The following is a 19480-nucleotide window of genomic DNA, read 5'->3' as shown; positions in this document are numbered from 1 at the left end:
GTTTGATTACTGGATCATGCTGAACAGGAGGTGCCAAGCACAAGTTGCAGTACTTTCCAGCAGGGTAACAGATTATTGGAGGGAAGGGTTGCTCCTGGCCAGCTACAGAAGCCAACCTTGGAGCAAGACATGTAGCTGTCATCGAAGTGTCCTGATCAACAAAGAAGCAATTAAAAATATGCAGAAAAAAAGAGGGATGGGGAAATTGCCCAAAAAGAACTTGATTAAAAGTATACTAAAAAAAATCAATTCACCATTTGCCCTCAACAACATTTTTGGGAAATTTAAGTCACTTTGGTTCAGAACAGGTTGTTTTGGATAAACAATAAATGTTAAATGATATCTATTTTGTGACCATTAATGTAAGCTTACAGCTACAATAAACATCTAGCTTACCTTGACATATCAGAAGAAAATAAGGTGTACTACAGTTTTAACAAGCAGCGGAATCTCCCAACCTGAAGGACGTTGGTTGAGATCCAGGAATGTCTGTTATGTTAAAAGTTTATCTGCATTTCTGTTTACAACAACAACAACAGATATTTATATAATGTCTTTAACATAATAAAACATGCCAAAGCGCTTAACAGGAGCATTATAAAACAAAGTATGACACCAAGCCACAAAAGGAGATATTAGGTCAGATGACCAAAAGCTTGGTCAAAGAGGGAGGTTTTAAGTAGTGTCTTAAAGGAGGAAAGTGAAGTGGAGAGGCAGAGAGGTGTAGGGGAGGGTATTCTAGAGCTTGGGGCCTGGTCAACTGATGGCAAGGCCACCACTGGTGGAGTGATTAAATCAGGGATGCACAAGAGGCCAGAAATACAGCAGCACAGATATCTAGAAGGATTGTTGGGCTGGAGCAAATTACAGAGATAGGGAGGGGGTAGGCCAGGGAGGGATTTGAAAACAAAGATAAGAACTTTAAAATCAAAACGTTGCTTGACTGGGAACCAATGTAGGTCAGCGAGCACAAGGATGATAGGGAGCGGGACTTAGTTCAAATTAAGACATGAGCATCAGAGTTGTGGATAGCCTCAAGTTTACGGAGAGTAGAATGTGAGAGACCAGCCAGGAGTGTGTTGGGATAGTCAAGACTAGAGGTAAGGAAGGCACGAATGAGGATTTTAGCAGCAGATGAACGGAGATGGGGCGAAGTCAGGTGATGTTACTGAGGTGGAAATAGGTGGTCTTATTGATAGCACAAATATGAGGTCAGAAGCTTATCTCGGAGTCAAATGTGACACCAAGGTTGTGAATAGACTGGCTTGTTGAGGAATTCCATCAGCCCTTCCTTTAGATAGCACAACCACCTCTTTGTTGGGAGCAAGTTTTCCAATTTGGAGGGAGAAACAAATCCTAGAATCATGGAAAATTATGGTACAGGAAGAGGTCATTCAATCCATCCTGTCTGTGCTGGCTGAAAAAGAGCTATCTAACTAATGCCACTTTCCAGCTGTTGGTCCACAGCCTTGTAGGTATTGCACTTCAATTGCATATCCAAGTACTTTTTAAATGTGATGAGAGTTCCTGCCTCTACCAGGCTTTCAGGGAGTGAGCTCCAGATCCCCAACACCCCGAGTGAAAAAACCTCTCCTCAACTCCCCTCTAATCTTTCTATCAATTACATTAAATTACAATAAGCCCCCTCCTTATTAACTTTACTGCTAAGGAAATGGGTCCTTCATAATTTTATACACCTCAATTACATCACTCCTCAGCCTCCTCTTTGATAGTGATCATAAAAGAATTTGGATTGGAATGCATATCTCTCAGATAGCTCCAATGGTTAATATCTGAAGCAGAAGAGGACAGGGAATGTACTTTGCTATGGGCCTATTGCTTTCAATAGGAGAACCAATTGTGGGTGCAAGCTGCCAATGTGAGCTCACAAATTAGGAAAAGAAACCCAAAGCTAACTGATCATAAGACTGCCTAACATTTACAGCAACACAAAATATCTAAATTTATTAATATATTAAATATTTTATGCCTTCACACACTTCCTGTCAATTTTTAAATGATAACTTCCTATGTTCACATTTATAATGGAAACTGCACATGGAAATTTGTCACACTGGAACTGCATTCCCCTGCCAATGGAGGTGCTACAGTGTCACCACTGGTGGACGGGTCTAATTAAAGTGTGCCAACTTTACATAGGCAGTTTCCATTATTAATATGTAAATGTGGATATCAGAATTTTTAATGACAATATAAAAAATAAGGACAGAATGTATGACTTCAAAATGGACATTGAATTACATCCAGAAGCAACAGGACAGATAGCACATTTGCCCTGCCAAGGATACATGGAGAATTTAAAGTGATACAAGCATTCCTTTCTGGGGACTGTGAGGTGATCATCGGAAGTGCATCAAAATTCCTGGCAAGCACACCAATGTTTTTTTTCTGACAACTCTGGGTCAAGCTATGTTTCTGAATTTCTCTCTGTACGGCTTTGTAAAGTGAGCTTGCTATTACTGAATGTCCCACTCTACAGACTTTTTGTTTCTTAAGTGGACTGTTCTGCACTGTTAGTATCTGAAGTAACCTGCTCCTCCTCTTGAAGCATAAAAGTGCAGGTTTACACTTGAAAACGTTCGAGAAGTTATGCCTCATTTACATAATACACGAAAAATTATGTCGCATGAGCACATTTATATCACATAAAACGATAGATATGCATTCACTGTATTTACCCCTACATGGAACTGTAACTTCAAAATAAACCAGCATCATCTTCAGGCTAACTTGTGTAGAAGTCAAATGAGAAACAGTTCATGTAAACGTGTACTGTGCTTTCTCCATCACCAAACTTAAGCAGACTGATATAAAAAGAATGCAAAAGTGAAGTACTGCAGATGCTGGAAACCTGAAATAAAAACTGAAAATGCTGGAAATACTCAGCAGATCAGGCAGCATCAGTGAAGAGAGAAACCGAGTTAACATTTCAGATCGATGACCCCTTTCATCAGAAGTGGAAAATGTCACTGACCTGAAATGTTAACTTTGTTTCTCTCTCGACAAGTGCTGCCTGACATGCTGAGTATTTCCTGCATTTCTGTTTTTATTTAATATAAAAAGAATCTTGACATAAATGCAGGATAATAATTGTAAGTGAAATATTCACACACAATACTCACATATACACAATTTCAGTTTATATTGCACTTATTTGGCCCATTTGCCCCTGTGCAGGAACATTAGTTCGGAATGTATCGCAGTCAGATTTAATGGCTTTATGTTGTTACATCAAAGCAACGGGAACATTTAGCTTTATACAAATAGCTGTGCTGTGATTTGAAAATCGTGTCCCTTCACCTTAAACACATTGTATTCCACTGATAATCAGCTGGAAGACTTGAGTTCAGTTATAAATAATGAAGACCAGTGACCATATTCATCTAACAGTTGCAGCAAACCAGAGTGAAAAGTAAATACCTGAATCAATGCACAGTAATTTATGGACAGGCTATATTTCTGCTGTGGCAATAACTTAAAATCCTAGCAGGAAATCAAGGGCAGCCTGTGCTGTTATAGGAATTTTTGCATTATGATAGTCATTATTTACAATGTAGTTTTTAAATGAAATTATAATAACTCATATTGGTAGATGCAACCAGACATTCAAAACATCACCATATTGTTGCACATTCTTTTTTCAAATAGAGTCACAGTATCTATTATATAACCTCAAATATCATTTTTCCAATATCGATTGCCATAGATTTTTGCCCTAAAAATTAACATTCAGGTCACCAGGAAAAAGTTTGTAGGAAAATGGTTGAAGTCAAATTATGCCAGCATTTTCCAATGCTGTTATCAATGAGTTTTTATCATCATAACTTGTCCACGTCAGTGCAGAGATTGCACTGTAATCACACAGACTGAATGAGGATCAATATAAAGTACCTTCTCTGTGGAAAAAAATAATTGGTATTATTGGGTCTCTATGGGCGGGAGGAAATGCAGTTTTAGCAACATTGATTTAGTACAATCAGAGAGGGCAATAAAAAAAATAGTCTTTTTGAGAATTCTGAATGTTTTTCTTCCTTTAAAAGCTTTGATATGAAAACTATTCTTATGGTAAAAATCATAGTTATCTCTGAATGTACAACTCATTGGAGTTATTTTTGACTGTGCAATAGCGTAAATGGGTAATAATGAATTGGGGCCTGTTTTACATCTCTTCTGATTTTTATTTCCATTGTAGTCAGCAGAAGGAAAACATTGGGAGAGATGTAAAGTAGGTTGCTGATTCACTATCACCCATTTTACATAATCACACAGAGTCAAATTTACCCCCATTTTCTCCATTTGTAAGGAGGAATTTCTAGCTTGCAGGAGAGCACCATTATAGGCCAGTTATACTAAACAATTTGTGCCAGTCCAATGCAGTTGTGGCTTCACTTTGAAGCAAACTGTGTGATGCTGCTTGTAAGTGAGTTGAAGGACGGAGTAAATTTTGGTAAGTGGTGAGGTTATCACAAGGACATAGTCTAACAGTGCTTTGGCTTTGCACCAGCTACAGTAAGTAAACATATCCAGTGTAAAATCAATTCTAAAGTTCCAAGTTGGTTGTCCATGAACTTGCACACTTCCTTTTTAAGTTGTTTTACTTTGGTGAAGAGCTGACAGTTTCATCAGCTCTGCGAACTTTAAATTTAACAGACATCTGAATGGCAGTGAACAAGCTGAGACTGAGTGGAAAGTGGCATGGAGATGTCAGTGCAATTCAGCACTGCTGATTTCACATCACTCCAAGCAGTTAATATTCTCAAGTCTGCACCAGCAGAATAACTGTGCCAAACAATTAGGTATGCTCCTGATAGAAAACAATTCCATTCAGTCAGTGCTGCACCATATCATTCATAAAAATGGTCATAGGATTAGTTTCACATAAAACCCACCTTCTAATTCATTATATGCATGGTATAATGTCTTGAAGTATATATTTTAAACTTATTATTCTGGAAGAATCTTTTTATACACTTTTGAGAACGTATTGTTTAAAAATGTAAGTAGGTAGATTTTAAAAGGTGGCCTATGTTCTGGTTAAAACCATTAAATAGGTGTCTTCAAAGGTACAGAGCAGGACTCTCCAGTACAGTAGTGTCATGTATTTTCTCAAGATATTTTGACATGGTAAAAGATCTTTGATCACAGACATGCATTTCGAGACGCAATACATATGACTAAGTGACAGTGAGACACAGATTTTCTACATACAGTGTGTAATATTTATACATTCTGCAATACAATCTTTTCTCAATCCGAATATAATTTAACTCAGGTAACTAGCTCTATAATGGAATGAAAAGCCTTCCTAATGAAGGTTTGTTTTTTAGTTTAAAATGAAAAAAATACGCAGCAAGATTTTGACTCCACAAGTACATGTGCTGCAATAATGTTGGAATGGGACTTCTGGCCACTGATATGTTGCTCCCCTTATGACATTCCACTTTCCAAGGTTGGAGATAAATGCATAAATTATCTAATTTATGGCACAGCCCAAGACGGTGGGGTAGGATTAGACAGGGGGTCAAAACTGACTGTGGAAACTTGCCTCAATATTAGCGGCTGTGTCAGCCAAAAACTTCAGAAATTATGGCAACCAGTCATTCTGAAAACTGCCTTTTAAATAGTTATGGGCCTCAGTTCTTCCAGGATCAGGCCCATACTGCTATACAGTGCAGTGGGGACAATTGAGACAGGACCAGCAGTTATTTGGGTGGATGACATCATTCTTCCAGTCCCACATTTTTTACTGCTATCCACATGGAATAGGGCAAATTAATCTGCCCCCACCTCCAGTGGAAACTTCAAAGAACCCAAACTCTAATGGAGCGGAAAGCTGGTGGAACTGGATCTTGCTCAAATTTTTGCTCCTCCTGCTCCATCTGCCCGAATACAGCAAATCACACTGCACATCTTGCTGGTAGTTGATACCCTCTTTGTCAGAGATGGACCTGCCCTCGCAGGGACAGAGAGCATTGGGTTTCACCTGCATCACTGGTTTCCTTAGGTGCAGGGTATCATTGATTGCACCCATGTGGCCATCAATCCACCCAGTGACCGGCCAGTGAGATCCAACAACAGGAAGGGCTTCCACTCCCTCAATGTCCAACTGGTCTGCGATCACAACAAGGTCTTCCTCCATGTGTGTGTACTCGCTTTCCTGGCAGCTGCTATAACTCCTTCATCCTCTGCCAGTCCAGGCTGCCTCAGATCTTCATTCCAATCCCCGAAGTGCATGGATGGATCCTAGGGGACGAGGGATATCCCTTGATGAGATGGATACTGACCCCTCTTCTGGAGCCCCAGATAGACACATAGAGGCAATACAACCAAATCACTAGGGCAACAATTGAGCAAAACCAAACTTCTGAAGATGTGATTCTGGTACCCGCACCAGTCAGGTGGTGCCCTCCAATTCCCTCCTGCAAGGGTCTCGGTCATTGTGGTGGTCTGCTGTGCTCCAGAGAGGTGTGGACCTTGAGGATGGTGAGGCCCTGGAAGGAGACAGATCATCCAGGGAGTGCAACAGCAGGAGGTGACAGCAGAGGAAGAAGAGAATGTGGAAGAAGACGACAATGAACAGACAGGTGCCCCTGCTGCACGACAAGGTGGCCTGCTCCTGCTACACTCCAGGAAGAGGACATTCCTCTTCTCCCTCACTGCCTCCAGCATTAGATTTAGGTCAGCATCGATAAAGTGATGGGCTGCCCTGCCCCGGGTGCCAGACCTCTGGCGTCCCTGTGACATTTCGCTTCCCTCTTGTGCAGTGGAAAACTTTGGCACAAACCGCACATCTCTCCCTCAGGACAATCAGCAACCTCAGTGATGGCTGCCACGGGGTGTCTAGATGAGTCTCACACTTCATCTGACCCACCTCCGTTCCTGGCTCCACTTGCTCTAAGTGGGCAGGAAACCTTTCCATATGAGTCAAGGGCTTCCCCATGCGAAAATTTTATCTTTAATCAGTTTTCCATCGGAGGTGGGGTTCGAACCTGAAAACAAAACAGGCTCCTGTTTCCTGCCTCCGTGGCAAAAACTCAGCCCAGTGAGTATAACAATAATAATGCATCAGCGAATAAAGTCCATGCAAAGAATGGTAGTAAAAAAATAAAATCAAAGACTCTAGATCTGAATGCACAAAGCATTCACAATAAGATAGACGAACTAGTGACACAAATAGAGATACATGGTTTTGATCTAATCACCATTACAGAGACATGGTTACAAGGTGACCATGGTTGGGAAATAAATATTCCAGGGTATACAACATTTCAAAAAGACAGACAGACTGGAAAAGGAGGAGTAGCCCTCATTGTAAAGGTCGACACAAGGTCAGTAGTGAGAATTTGTAGAATGCTTTTGTGACAGTTTTCTGGAACACTACATTGTAGAACCAACTAGGGATAAAGCTATTTTAGATCTGGTATTGTGCGATAAGGCAGGTTTAATTAGTAATCTCATGGTAAAAGATCCCCTGGGAAAAAGTGATCGCAATACAATTGAATTCCATATTAAGTTTGAAAGCAACATACTCCAGTCCCAAACAAGAATTTTGAACTTAAACAAAGCCAATTATATAGGTATGAGGGGAGAACTAGCTAAGGTTGATTGGATAAATAAGCAAAAAAGGTACAGTGGTAAATAAACAGTGGGAACCATTTAAAGAATCAATTGAAAATGTTCAACAGAAATATATTCCATTGAAAACAAAAACTCAGCAAGAAAGGTCCATTCATGGCTTGCTGGAGAAGTTAAGGATAGTATTAGATTAAAAGAAGACGCTTATAATGTTGCAAAGAATAGTAGTAAGCCTGAGGATTGGGAATGTTTTAGAAACCATCAAAGGGCCATCAGAAAGTTGATAAAAAAGGAAAAGATACAATGAGGATAAACTAGACAGGAATATTAAAACAGATTGTAAGAGCTTTTACAGGTATATAAAAAGATCCTTTAGAGGCAGAGACAGGAGAAATTATCATGGGGAATGAGGAAATGGTAGTGACGTTGAAATATTTATCTCTGTCTTCAAGGAAAAGACACAAATTACATAACAAAAATGGAGGGTAACCAAGGGGCTAGCTAATAAGAGTGAGGAACTTAAGGTAATTAATATCAGCAGAAAAACAGTATTGGAGAAACATAAGGGACTAAAAGCTGATAAATCCCCAGGACCTGATGGCCAACATACTACAGTTCTAAAAGAGGTAGCTGCAGAGATAGTGGATGCACTGGTTATGGTTTTCCACAATTCCCCAGATTCTAGAACAGTCCCAGTGAATAGGAAGTTAGCAAATGTAACACCGCTATTCAAAAAAGGAGGGAGAGAGAAAACAGGGCACTATAGGCCAGTTGGCCTGACATCAGTCATCAGGAAAATGCTGGAATCTATTATAAGGAAGTCTTAACAATGCACTTGTCATGATCAGACAAAGTCAACGTGATATTACGAAAGGGAGATTGGGTTTGACAAATTTTTTTGAGGAGGTAACTAGTGGGTACATAAGGGGCGAACCAGTAGATGTAGCATACTTGGATTTCCAAAAGGCATTTGCTAAGGTGCCACACAAAAGGCTAATATGCAAGCTGCATGGAGTTGAGGGCAATATATTAGCATGGATGGACAAATGATTCACAGATAGAAAATAGGGATAACCAGAACATTTTCAAGTTGGCAGGCTGTAAATAGTGGAGTGCCGCAAGGATCAGTGCTGAGGCCTCAGGTATTTACAATCTGTATTAATGACACCACCAGTGGGAGGTGGAAAGTCCTGACCTGTGTCTCAGACTGAGAACAATGCTTGTTTCCATGGTGAGAAGATTCCAGATTTTGGTGCAAAAGTTTAATAAATTACAGTGGTAAAATGACATGTAAATGGAATTTACACAGAAGGGAAATCATAGCCCTGAAGTCCAGTAGCAAGCTTGTTTTTCCAGGAATAATTTTAAATGATTGTTATATTTCTTACTTTTTAGTTTATATTTGTTTGAAGTGTTTTTTATAGAGAGTGCCCAAGTAACCAGAGATTATTTTGCCAATATTACAACTTTTAACTGCCCTGTCAATCTATTCATTTAAATCTATCAGGTTCTCTTTGAACTCTAGTTATTACTGTGATTTACTACTTCATAATGCTTTCTTTACAACTTCCCAGACTAAAGGACAATAGAAAATTAATTCATTTACAGCATGCACTGAAATATTTAGCTATGAAGTCTCAATTTCCAGTTCAGAAGGATTGAAAAGGTTCAGTTTCAGATACACCTATATCAGCATCAGTTAGTAACATAGTAGAACTTTTAATGCATTTGAATGTTCACTTTGTGGAACAGTAAATAGACTTCTTACAATAACATTTAAACATATTTTAAAGGATAATAAATAAATATCTTAGTTCCACTATCTGTATAATTTTGAATAAATAAGGATTTGGTTGTCTCCATACCACATGCAACTATAAAGAGAAACTGGGAAAAAATTAATATGGAAAGGTCAGAGGTCACCAAGGTCAGAGGTCACTAGCAGGCACAGTTCTGCTGCATTGATGGTGGGTTGTCTGTCAACCGTGTGTGCTTGCTGCTGCCAGCCATTGAGGGATCAGAATCCAGGCTTTCTGACATTTTTTCACATATGATGTCTACTAGACGTTCAAAGACCTGCTTGACGTTGATGTTTTCTTTGGCACTGACCTCAAAAAACTCAAACCCTGTAAAAAAAAAGAGAAATGTGCATGGTGATTCATACAGATTTTTTTCTGTTACTTATCCCCTCCTCCTCCACAGCAACACAACCCTCCACACTTCTCAGATGTTCACTGTAAGAAATGTGGATTCTATCATTTTTACTGTCCTTTTTATATCTTTTGTATTATGAATTTTATGCACTTTCATTATATATGTTTTGTATAAGCTTTTAGTAAATGAAGAGTTAATTTTAGATGTGTGCCTTACCAGGGGTCGGCAACGTGTCCGTACACGGACACCAGTGTCAGTGGTAAACAATTTTGGGGTCCGTGACTGGTAATTTCACGGATGAGAAATTTCCCATTGGCTTCTTCAGACCGGCTTTTAAAAAAGAATCACAAGCATCAATTTCATAGCTGACAGGTGCTGAAGCAAAACAGCTCCTCCAAACTTTGGACAGCTTCGTGGTTTTCTGGCGGGTTCTGATTTTTTTTTTAAAAGTCTGCCGGAAAACCACGAATCTGTCCAAAGTCCAAAAATGCTGTTCCCACTCTCAGCAATGGTCAGAGAGAAAGTCAGAAGGGGAGAGAGAGAGAGAGAGAGAAAGGGGGGAGGGGGAGAGAGAGAGAGAGAGAAAGGGGGGGAGAGAGAGAGAGAGAGAGAGAGTGGGGGGGAGAGAGAGAGTGTGGGGAGAGAGAGAGACTGGGGGAGAGAAAGTAGGGGAGAGAGAGAGAGAAAGTGGGGGAACGAGAGAGTGGGGGAGAGAGAAAGTGGAGGAGAGAAAAAGTGGAGGAGAGAAAAAGTGGTGGAGAAAGAGAAGGGGGGGGACAACACAGATGGGGGGAAATGACACAGATGGGGGTGACGACGACACAGATGGGGTGGTAGGACGACACTGATTGGGGGGGGGGGGGTAGGACGACACAGATGGAGGGGGGTGTAGGACCACACAGATGGAGGGGGTAGGATGACACAAATGGAGGGGATAGGACGACACGGATGGGGGAAGTGGTAGGACGACACAGATGGGGGCGGGGGTAGGACCACACAGATAGGAGGGATAGGACCACAGATGGGGGAGGGCTAGGAGGGGGAGGGTGGGACCACAGAGATTGGGGGAGGAGGGGGTAGGACCACACAGATGGCGGGGGGGTAGGACGACACAGTTGGGGGAGTAAGATGACACAGATGGGGGGGTGGGACGACACAGATGAGGGGGATGGGATGACACAGATGAGGGGGAGGATGACACAGATGGGGGGGGAGAACGACACAGATTGGGGGGGGGAACGACACAGATTGGTGGAAAAACGACACAGATTGGTGGAAAAACGACACAGATTGGGGGGGGAACGACACAGATTGGGGGGGGGAACGACACAGATTGGGGGGGAACGACACAGATTGGGGGGGAACGACACAGACTGGGCGGGAACGACACAGACTGGGCGGGAACGACACAGACTGGGGGGGGAACGACACAGACTGGGCGGGAACGACACAGACTGGGCGGGAACGACACAGATTGGGGGGGAACGACACAGACTGGGCGGGAACGACACAGACTGGGCGGGAACGACACAGATTGGGGGGGGGAAACGACACAGATTGGGGGGGGGAACGACACAGATTGGGGGGGGGAACGACACAGATTGGGGGGGGAAACGACACAGATTGGGGGGGGAAACGACACAGATTGGGGGGGGAAACGACACAGATTGGGGGGGGAACGACACAGATTGGGGGGGGGAACGACACAGACTGGGGGGGGAAACGACACAGATTGGGGGGGGAAACGACACAGATTGGGGGGGGAAACGACACAGATTGGGGGGGGGAAACGACACAGATTGGGGGGGAACGACACAGATTGGGGGGGGAACGACACAGATTGGGGGGGGAAACGACACGGATTGGGGGGGGAAACGACACAGATTGGGGGGGGAAACGACACAGATTGGGGGGGGAAACGACACAGATTGGGGGGGGAAATGACACAGATTGGGGGGGGAACGACACAGATTGGGGGGGGAACGACACAGATTGGGGGGGAAACGACACAGATTGGGGGAAACGACACAGATTGGGGGGAACGACACAGATTGGGGGAAACGACACAGATTGGGGGGGGAAAGACACAGATTGGGGGGGGGAACGACACAGATTGGGGGGGGAACGACACAGATTGGGGGGGGGAACGACACAGATTGGGGGGGAAACGACACAGATTGGGGGGGAAACGACACAGATTGGGGGGGGGAACGACACAGATTGGGGGGGAAACGACACAGATTGGGGGGGGAAACGACACAGATTGGGGGGGAATGACACAGATTGGGGGGGAACGACACAGATTGGGGGGGAACGACACAGATTGGGGGGGAACGACACAGATTGGGGGGGAACGACACAGACTGGGGGGGAACGACACAGACTGGGGGGGGAACGACACAGACTGGGGGGGGAACGACACAGACTGGGGGGGGAACGACACAGACTGGGGGGGGAACGACACAGACTGGGGGGGGAACGACACAGACTGGGGGTGAGAATGACACAGATTGGGGGGAGAACGGCACAGATTGGGGGGAGAATGACACAGATTGGGGGGAGAATGACACAGATTGAGGGGGGGGGAGAACGACACAGATTGGGGGGGGGGGGGAGAGAACGACACAGATTGGGGGGGAACGACACAGACGGAGAGGACAATGCAGAGAGGGAGGGGGAAAGAGACAGACAGACACACAGTGAGCCAGGAGGGAGAAAGAGCAATCATGATCACTCCTGATAGATGGACATCTGTCCACATTGCTACACGAGTGTGCAGGCAGACACTGACTACTTGTGCAAGCTAAAAAATGCCAGGTGTATCACTAAATCAGTATTCAACATAGTGATGGGAAAGTAAGTCAATAAATTAGTCTCCTCATTTAAAGCTTCTTCACAGTTTGAGTCAACTGGAATTACATTGTGATGCGGCTAATAATCAAATAAAGGGAATGTAGAGAACAGATATCGAAAACTATGCAACAAGTTGTGATCAAAATGTAACAGAAAAGGAAGATGAGTCTCACTGGAATTGTACGACCTAATAACATGAACAGTTAAAGGGAAAGAAAAGAACAGATATGTAAAACTATGTAACAAATTATGATCAAAATGTAACAGAAAAGCAGGATGAGTTTCGCCGGAAATGTATGATCTAATGGACCTCAAGGTTATAATGGTCTGTCTGTACACATTGGTTTGCGCATGTTATCATGATTAATGTATAAATGGAAGCATTCCCAAAAAAAATGGCAGGACCAATCGAAACAGCGATATGCATGAACCAACCAATCAATGCACAGGAGCAGCCACTTGGTTACGAAGAATAAAGGAACAGACCTGGAGAGGTTTGGTGCACAGATTTGAAGATGACAAAGGGATAGACAAGAGGAGTCATAAGCCATCTGTGCCACGAGAGCCAATGGAGAGTAAAGGCCATCTGGACCAGGATATTGGCTGCTTTGGATTTGTTAAGTATTGTTTTTAGCCTTAATAAATCAACCTAATATCACTACATCAGGTGTCTCCTTGTCCAAATTCTTATTGTCTGGTCCAAGAACAAATTATAAGTAAGGTTACAAATCGTACATGACTTTATCTCTCAAAATGGGAAAATAGACAAGAGCTACGAATACTGTCCAGCAGCTTGAGGAACACTTTGGTTGGGATTTTATCCTGATGACGGGGGTCTCGACGTCCAGAAAAAGTGACACCGAGAACCCTGCGTCACCTCTTCTGTGGGAGGCTCGCCACATCTAGCGCCAATTAGGCAGTTAAGTGGACATCAGCGGGCCTTCCATGGGATCTAGGATTCTGGTGACAGAAGTCCCACTTTAGGAGCTGCCGGCCAATCAGAGGCCAGCAGCTCTTTGACTGAGCAGCATCACTGCGGAGGCGGTGGCTGCTGCCAATGGAGCACCTACCCGATGCCCAGGAATGGCGCTGGACCCAGGCCACAGGTAGGTCAGGGCGGGAGGTGTCTCGCGGAGTGCCGGATATGGGGAGGGGATGTAGGAGGATCAGTAGCAAGGGCAGGGGGTGGCTCTCAGCAGGTCCCCCTTCCTGATGCCAGGTCCCTCGTTCAGGCACTAAGTGCACTAAATCCCCCCACCCCCCCCCCCACCACCATCCCATCTGATTTTATGCTCTCTCTGCCTCCAAACCAGTTGCAGGGGAGAGCATAAAATTTCCCCCTTTGTATCAGTTTACCAGCAATGTATGGCAAAGTTAATTTCGATGTGGATAAGTGTGAGGTGGTGCATTTTTATAGGAGGAATAAGGAGATCACCCATTCCGTAAGTGTCTAAATGGGGTAGGGGAGCAAAGGGTTCTAGGGGTATAGATCCATAAAGGCACAATGGATCAAATGGCCTTGTATTGTGTTGTAAGAATATATGATTAAAAATAGCAATGCGGATTAACAAAGCTATAAAAATACAAACTAAGCACTCGTCAATTTCTAGAGGAATAGAGTTGAAAAGTAATAAAAGCAAGAAATGCTGGAACCACTCAGCAGGTCTGGCAGCATCTGTGGAAAGAGAAGCAGAGTTAACGTTTCGGGTCACTGACCCTTCCGAAGAAGGGTCACTGACCCGAAACGTTAACTCTGCTTCTCTTCCACAGATGCTGCCAGACCTGCTGAGTGGTTCCAGCATCCACAGTATTTTGCTTTTATTTTAGAGTTGAAAAGTAAGCAAGTTATGTTCAGCTTGCATAGAGCCTTGGCTAGACCACACTTTTTATTCATTCTTGGGATGTGAGTGTTACTGGTTAGGCTAGCATTTATTGCCCATCCCTAATTACCCTTGAACTGAGTGGTTTGCTAAGCCATTTCAGAGGGTAGTTAAGAGTCAACCACATTGTTATGGGTCTGGAGGCACATGTAGGCTAGACCAGGTAAAGACAGATTTCCTCCCCTGAAAGACATTAGTGAACCAAATGTGTTTTTATGACAATCCAGTAGTTTCAAGATTATTAATAATGGGGCTAGCATTTTATTTCCAGATCTATTAATTAATTGAATTTAAATTCCTCCAGCTGCCATGGTGGGATTTGAACTCATACTGAAGACCTTTGAATTAGTAGTCCAGTAACATTAAGACTATGCTACCATTCCCCACACTTTGAGTACTGTGAACAGTTCTGAGTTCCATATTATAATGGGCAGCACAGTGGCACAGTGGTTGGCACTGCAGCCTCACAGCTCCAGCGACCCGGGTTTGGTTCTGGGTACTGCCTGTGCGGAGTTTGCAAGTTCTCCCTGTGACCGCGTGGGTTTCTGCCGGGTGCTCTGGTTTCCTCCCACAGCCAAAGACTTGCAGGTTGTTAGGTAAATTGGCCATTGTAAATTGCGCCTAGTGTAGGTAGGTGGTAGGAGAATTGTGGGGATGTGATAGGGCATATGGGATTAATTTAGGATTAGTATAAATGGGTGGTTGATGGTTGGCACAGACTCAGTGGGCCAAAGGGCCTGTTTCAGTGCTGCATCTCTATATAATAAGGACATAGTGGCATTGGGGAGGTGAAAAAAGGATTTCCTAGAATGATATAAGAACTGATAGGTACAACCTATCAGGTAAGATTGAACAGGTTAGGGGTCATTTCTCTGGAAAAGAGAGTGTGCTGATGGGTGATCTAATAGAGATCTTTAAGGTTATGAAAGAGTTTGATAGGGGAGACATAGAAAAAATGTTTCCCCTTGTGGGGAAGTCCAAACCTAGCGGTCATAAATATGATAGTCACTAATAAGCTCAAAAAGCATATCAAATGCATTTTTGGGGAACCTAGACAAGTACATGAGGGAGAAAGGAATCGTAGGATATGCTGATAGGATGAGATGAAGTAAACAGAGTGGGAGGAGTCACGTGTAGAGCATAGACCAGTTGAGCTGAATCGCCTGTTTCTATGCTGTCAACTCTATGTAAAATACTTGTCTAGCTTTTCATTATCTTCTCTGTCATTTGCCCCCACTATATTCATGTTACTCCGTCCAACTCCAACTCACTGATGGGTCATAGGCCCACAAATAAATGTCATGATATCTTATTTGAACTATTCTCTTTCTTTGGTCCCCTCTTTTCCTGAAGGCAATGACTCATGCTAAGTATAGATCCAGGAAAGCTAGCCAGTACCTCATTCAAGTGACCATTCTACGCACGTGCAACAAGTTAGTGAGTGCCGGGTGTTCATAAAAGGAGGCATCACAGCTAACCCCAATCCTGAATTCAGTTAATGTCACGTTATGGAAAAAATCACTGGATGGTGGCCATCAGTAGAATCTTTTCTTGTTTCTTTTTTCCGCCCTAGCTCAAGGACACTGCGACCAATTGCAGTGACACCAGGGCTGCCCAGGCTGCAATCAGCTAACTCTACAGAGATCCAAGATCAAACCTACAGGCATCCTGGTCTGTGTGGTTCAGTACCAAAGTACATGGTACATTTATCAACTGATTTACCAGGTGTGTTCAGATGAATTATTTTGACTTTTTGGGCTGGATTTTCGTTCCCAAATCCTGATCCGGCCGCAAGATGAAATATGCATTGAGAACCAGGAAATGCTGCCGCGAGACCCCAAGGGAGATTTTGGTAGAGGCGGCCAATTAAGAAGCTAGTTCCAGGAGCCCTGTCCAATTAAGGATAGTGGATGGGCTCCACAGCCAGGACAGCCAATTGGAGAGCCCAAGGCATTGGGCATTGGACAGCTCTCCTGCGAGAGGTGGCGCTGCCAATGAAGGTAGGAGAATGAGAGGGTGTCTAAAAGATGGAGGTGCCCTCTGAAGAATTATAAAAGTTTAAAAATAAAACGTGGCCACAGCTGTGAGGGGAAACCCCTCCACAAGATGGGCTGAGGCCACAGCTGTGACCCTCTGACAATCGTGACTGTGGGAGTTGGGTGGGATGGGGGAGAGTTAAATGAGACATCGTTGGCCCCCAGTCTGCCTCAAGAAAACTGCCCCCATCCATCAGCCAGGCTTCGGCCTCAGCAGTTGGTGGGGGAGGCCGCCTGCTGTGTGGAAAATTCCAGATGGCATCTGCTGAGTGCCCTTAATAGGTACTATACTTGGCCTAATTGGCAACCCACCTCTGGCAGGCAAGTAGCCGTCACCACCACCCCACCAAAGCAGCCTCCATGAAAATATGTCGGAGGTGGGAACATGCCAGCAGACTGGTACACTGGTCCGTAGGGCAAAATTTCCAACATGCCTGCCTCTAGTCCCATCTCCTCAGCCCAACGAAAATTCAATCCCTTATTTCCCCAACTGACACATCCTCCCTGCTTCAAAGTGAATATAATCGCTGCTGCATGAGATAACAGAGAGTCATAAAGTCCTTTCTTAAAGAGAAAAGCTGAAAGATGGGAATATGCATTAGATGACTCATAGTATAAAGCCTCAGAATTCCTCCAGATGAGCTTTTTATTACTTTTACACTGCGTCACATGTTCTAATCGCTAATGTCAATAAAAACATTTTCATGTATGAAAATTACTGAATAATCAACAGAAGTAAACAACTACATTCTATATTTGGAAGAGCTTTCAACTGTTATAATTTATAACCAATGTATCATAAATAAGCAACTAATATCATCATTATCCACGGACTGAGTTGTGCAATGAGTAGATTTTCATCTCTGGGATTTGAATCAATCCCACCCAGGCTGAAGGAATCAAAGTCTTCTCTATTTTTTGGCTGTAAGAAATAAAGATGTATGGTTCAGCTTGGCTCAGCTGGCATTACTCTTGCTTCTAACTCAAAACTTGAACATATAATCTAGACTGGCACTCCAATGCAGCAGCAAGGTACTGGTACTTGGTTAGAAGGACCGTTCGTTAGGTAAAACATTCAGCTTAGGCTGTATCTGCCTGCTCTGATGGATGTTAAAGATCCCACAGAACTATTTGAAGAAAATCACAGAACTCCCTGGGAATCCTGGCTAATATTTTTCCTTAATCACAACTTTACTATCTTATTTTGTTGGAACTTGCTATGTACAAGGTTGTATGTGAAGTGCATAGGAACATTGTTGAGAAACATACCCTTCTGAGGTTGAGGCTAAATACACTGCCAGGTCAAATGTGCATTGCTGGGGCAGAGATGCATTGCTGGGTTAGAGGTATATTGCTGGGGCTGAGATATATTGCTGAGGCTGAAGTATACTGCTGGGGCAGAGTAGAGGGATCTTTAGGACATGACATCAATGGATGCAGCAGTATCGTCCAGCACTGACCCTGAAGAATACAGTCACATCTGCTGGCATTCATCTAGAGACGTGCACGTCTCAACTCACTCAGCGCATAACTCTCCAAAAACTCTGCACTCCTCTAACTCTGGCTGCTTGCGCATCCACTGCTCTCTTTGCCCCACGACTAGGGACTGCACGTTCAACCATCTAGACCCCAAGCTCTGGAATTCCCTTCCTAAATCGCTTTGCCTCTCCGCTTATCAGATTTTCCTTAATGCTTATCTCTTTGATCTAACTTTTAATATCTCCTTATAATAGCTAAGGGGTGCCTAAAAGCATGGTCAGAGATAAGTTTTACTATCTTAAAACAACCATATAAATGCAAGTTGTTGTTCTAATGAAAAGATCCCAAAAATATTCAAACCAACAGCTGAAACTGTTGGAAATGTACCTTCAAATAACTTTTTCTACTGTAAAATGGCTACATGTCAAATTACTATTTAACGTTCTGAAAAAAATCATGAGTGCATAAATTCCACAGCACAGAAAGAGACCATTTGGCCCATCATTCCTGGCCATCTCTCCAAAAGAGCTATCCATTATATCCCAGTTCCTTGTCCTTTCCCCATTCCTTTTTATTTGTTTACAAATAATGATCTATTTCCTTTGTTGTAAGTTATTATGGACCCTGCTTCTATCACTATTTCTGGTAGGGCATTCCAAGTTATAATACTCTTCTGCATATATAAAAAGTTCTCCTATCCTGTCCTATTGTTCTTTTGGTGACTATTTTAAATGTATGGCCTCTAGTTAGCAAGTAATCAAATCAGTACACATAGTTATTCCCTAATTATCTTATTGAAATGAGACTTTGAACACCTCCATCATATATATATATATGTCTATACAATTTTAAATTTTAATTAAATTTTCTACTTCTAGGTTAGCAGATGTCTAAAAGCAGAATTAATGAACAGATGGTCTTTAAAATCTGCCTGACTATTATTAAGCATGAGAATAACATCATATGGAGGTGAAGAAAAATTTCGGAGGATAACTTGTTTCTCTGCAACGCATTGCACCAGCATTGCTTTCCGTCTCCCTCCACCCACACACAGACGTTTACCAACGTAATAGGCTTAAACACCATTTATTGTAAACTACACATTCTACTGATGATGCACATGTTGAAGTGTAGGTTTTGATGGCCTCGTCATAAAATCCATATAGGACTTTTCAATCCTCACTGAAAAGACCACAGGTACAGGAGGACAACAAATATTTATTTGACAAAGAAGCATGCCAGTAAATCTATAGCGATGCTGACTATTGATACCAATCACTGATCTATCCATACGTAGGCAATTTCTGTATGCTAAATATGTTAATACAGTGGCAGGTGAGAATTTGTGTTAACAATTTATCTCCATTTTCCTCACTCAATTCAATTACATAAAGTTATGCATTCATTTCTACACATGCTTTTAACTTTTGGGACTTGGACAGTGAAGGATCTTGACAGAAGTCTTGGAAAGGGAGAGAAAAG

The 19480-nt window shown here is 42.9% G+C and overlaps 1 protein-coding gene across 1 annotated transcript in view; it reads right to left on the bottom strand.

Annotated features, from left to right (window-relative positions):
- Positions 1–5035: 5035 nt before the first annotated feature.
- Positions 5036–19480, bottom strand: part of LOC137372825 (ras-related protein Rab-3B) — a 179072-nt gene continuing 164627 nt past the window's right edge. Inside the window, exon 4 of the mRNA XM_068037136.1 lies at positions 5036–9722. Coding sequence (XP_067893237.1) covers positions 9535–9722 — 188 coding nt within the window. The 3' untranslated portion in view covers positions 5036–9534. The remainder of the gene's footprint in view (positions 9723–19480) is intronic.

This window comes from Heterodontus francisci, chromosome 8 (assembly GCF_036365525.1).
Source record: "Heterodontus francisci isolate sHetFra1 chromosome 8, sHetFra1.hap1, whole genome shotgun sequence".
NCBI lineage: Eukaryota > Metazoa > Chordata > Chondrichthyes > Heterodontiformes > Heterodontidae > Heterodontus > Heterodontus francisci.
Note: the sequence above shows the minus strand (reverse complement) of the source record. Positions and strands in the feature narration are given on the sequence as shown.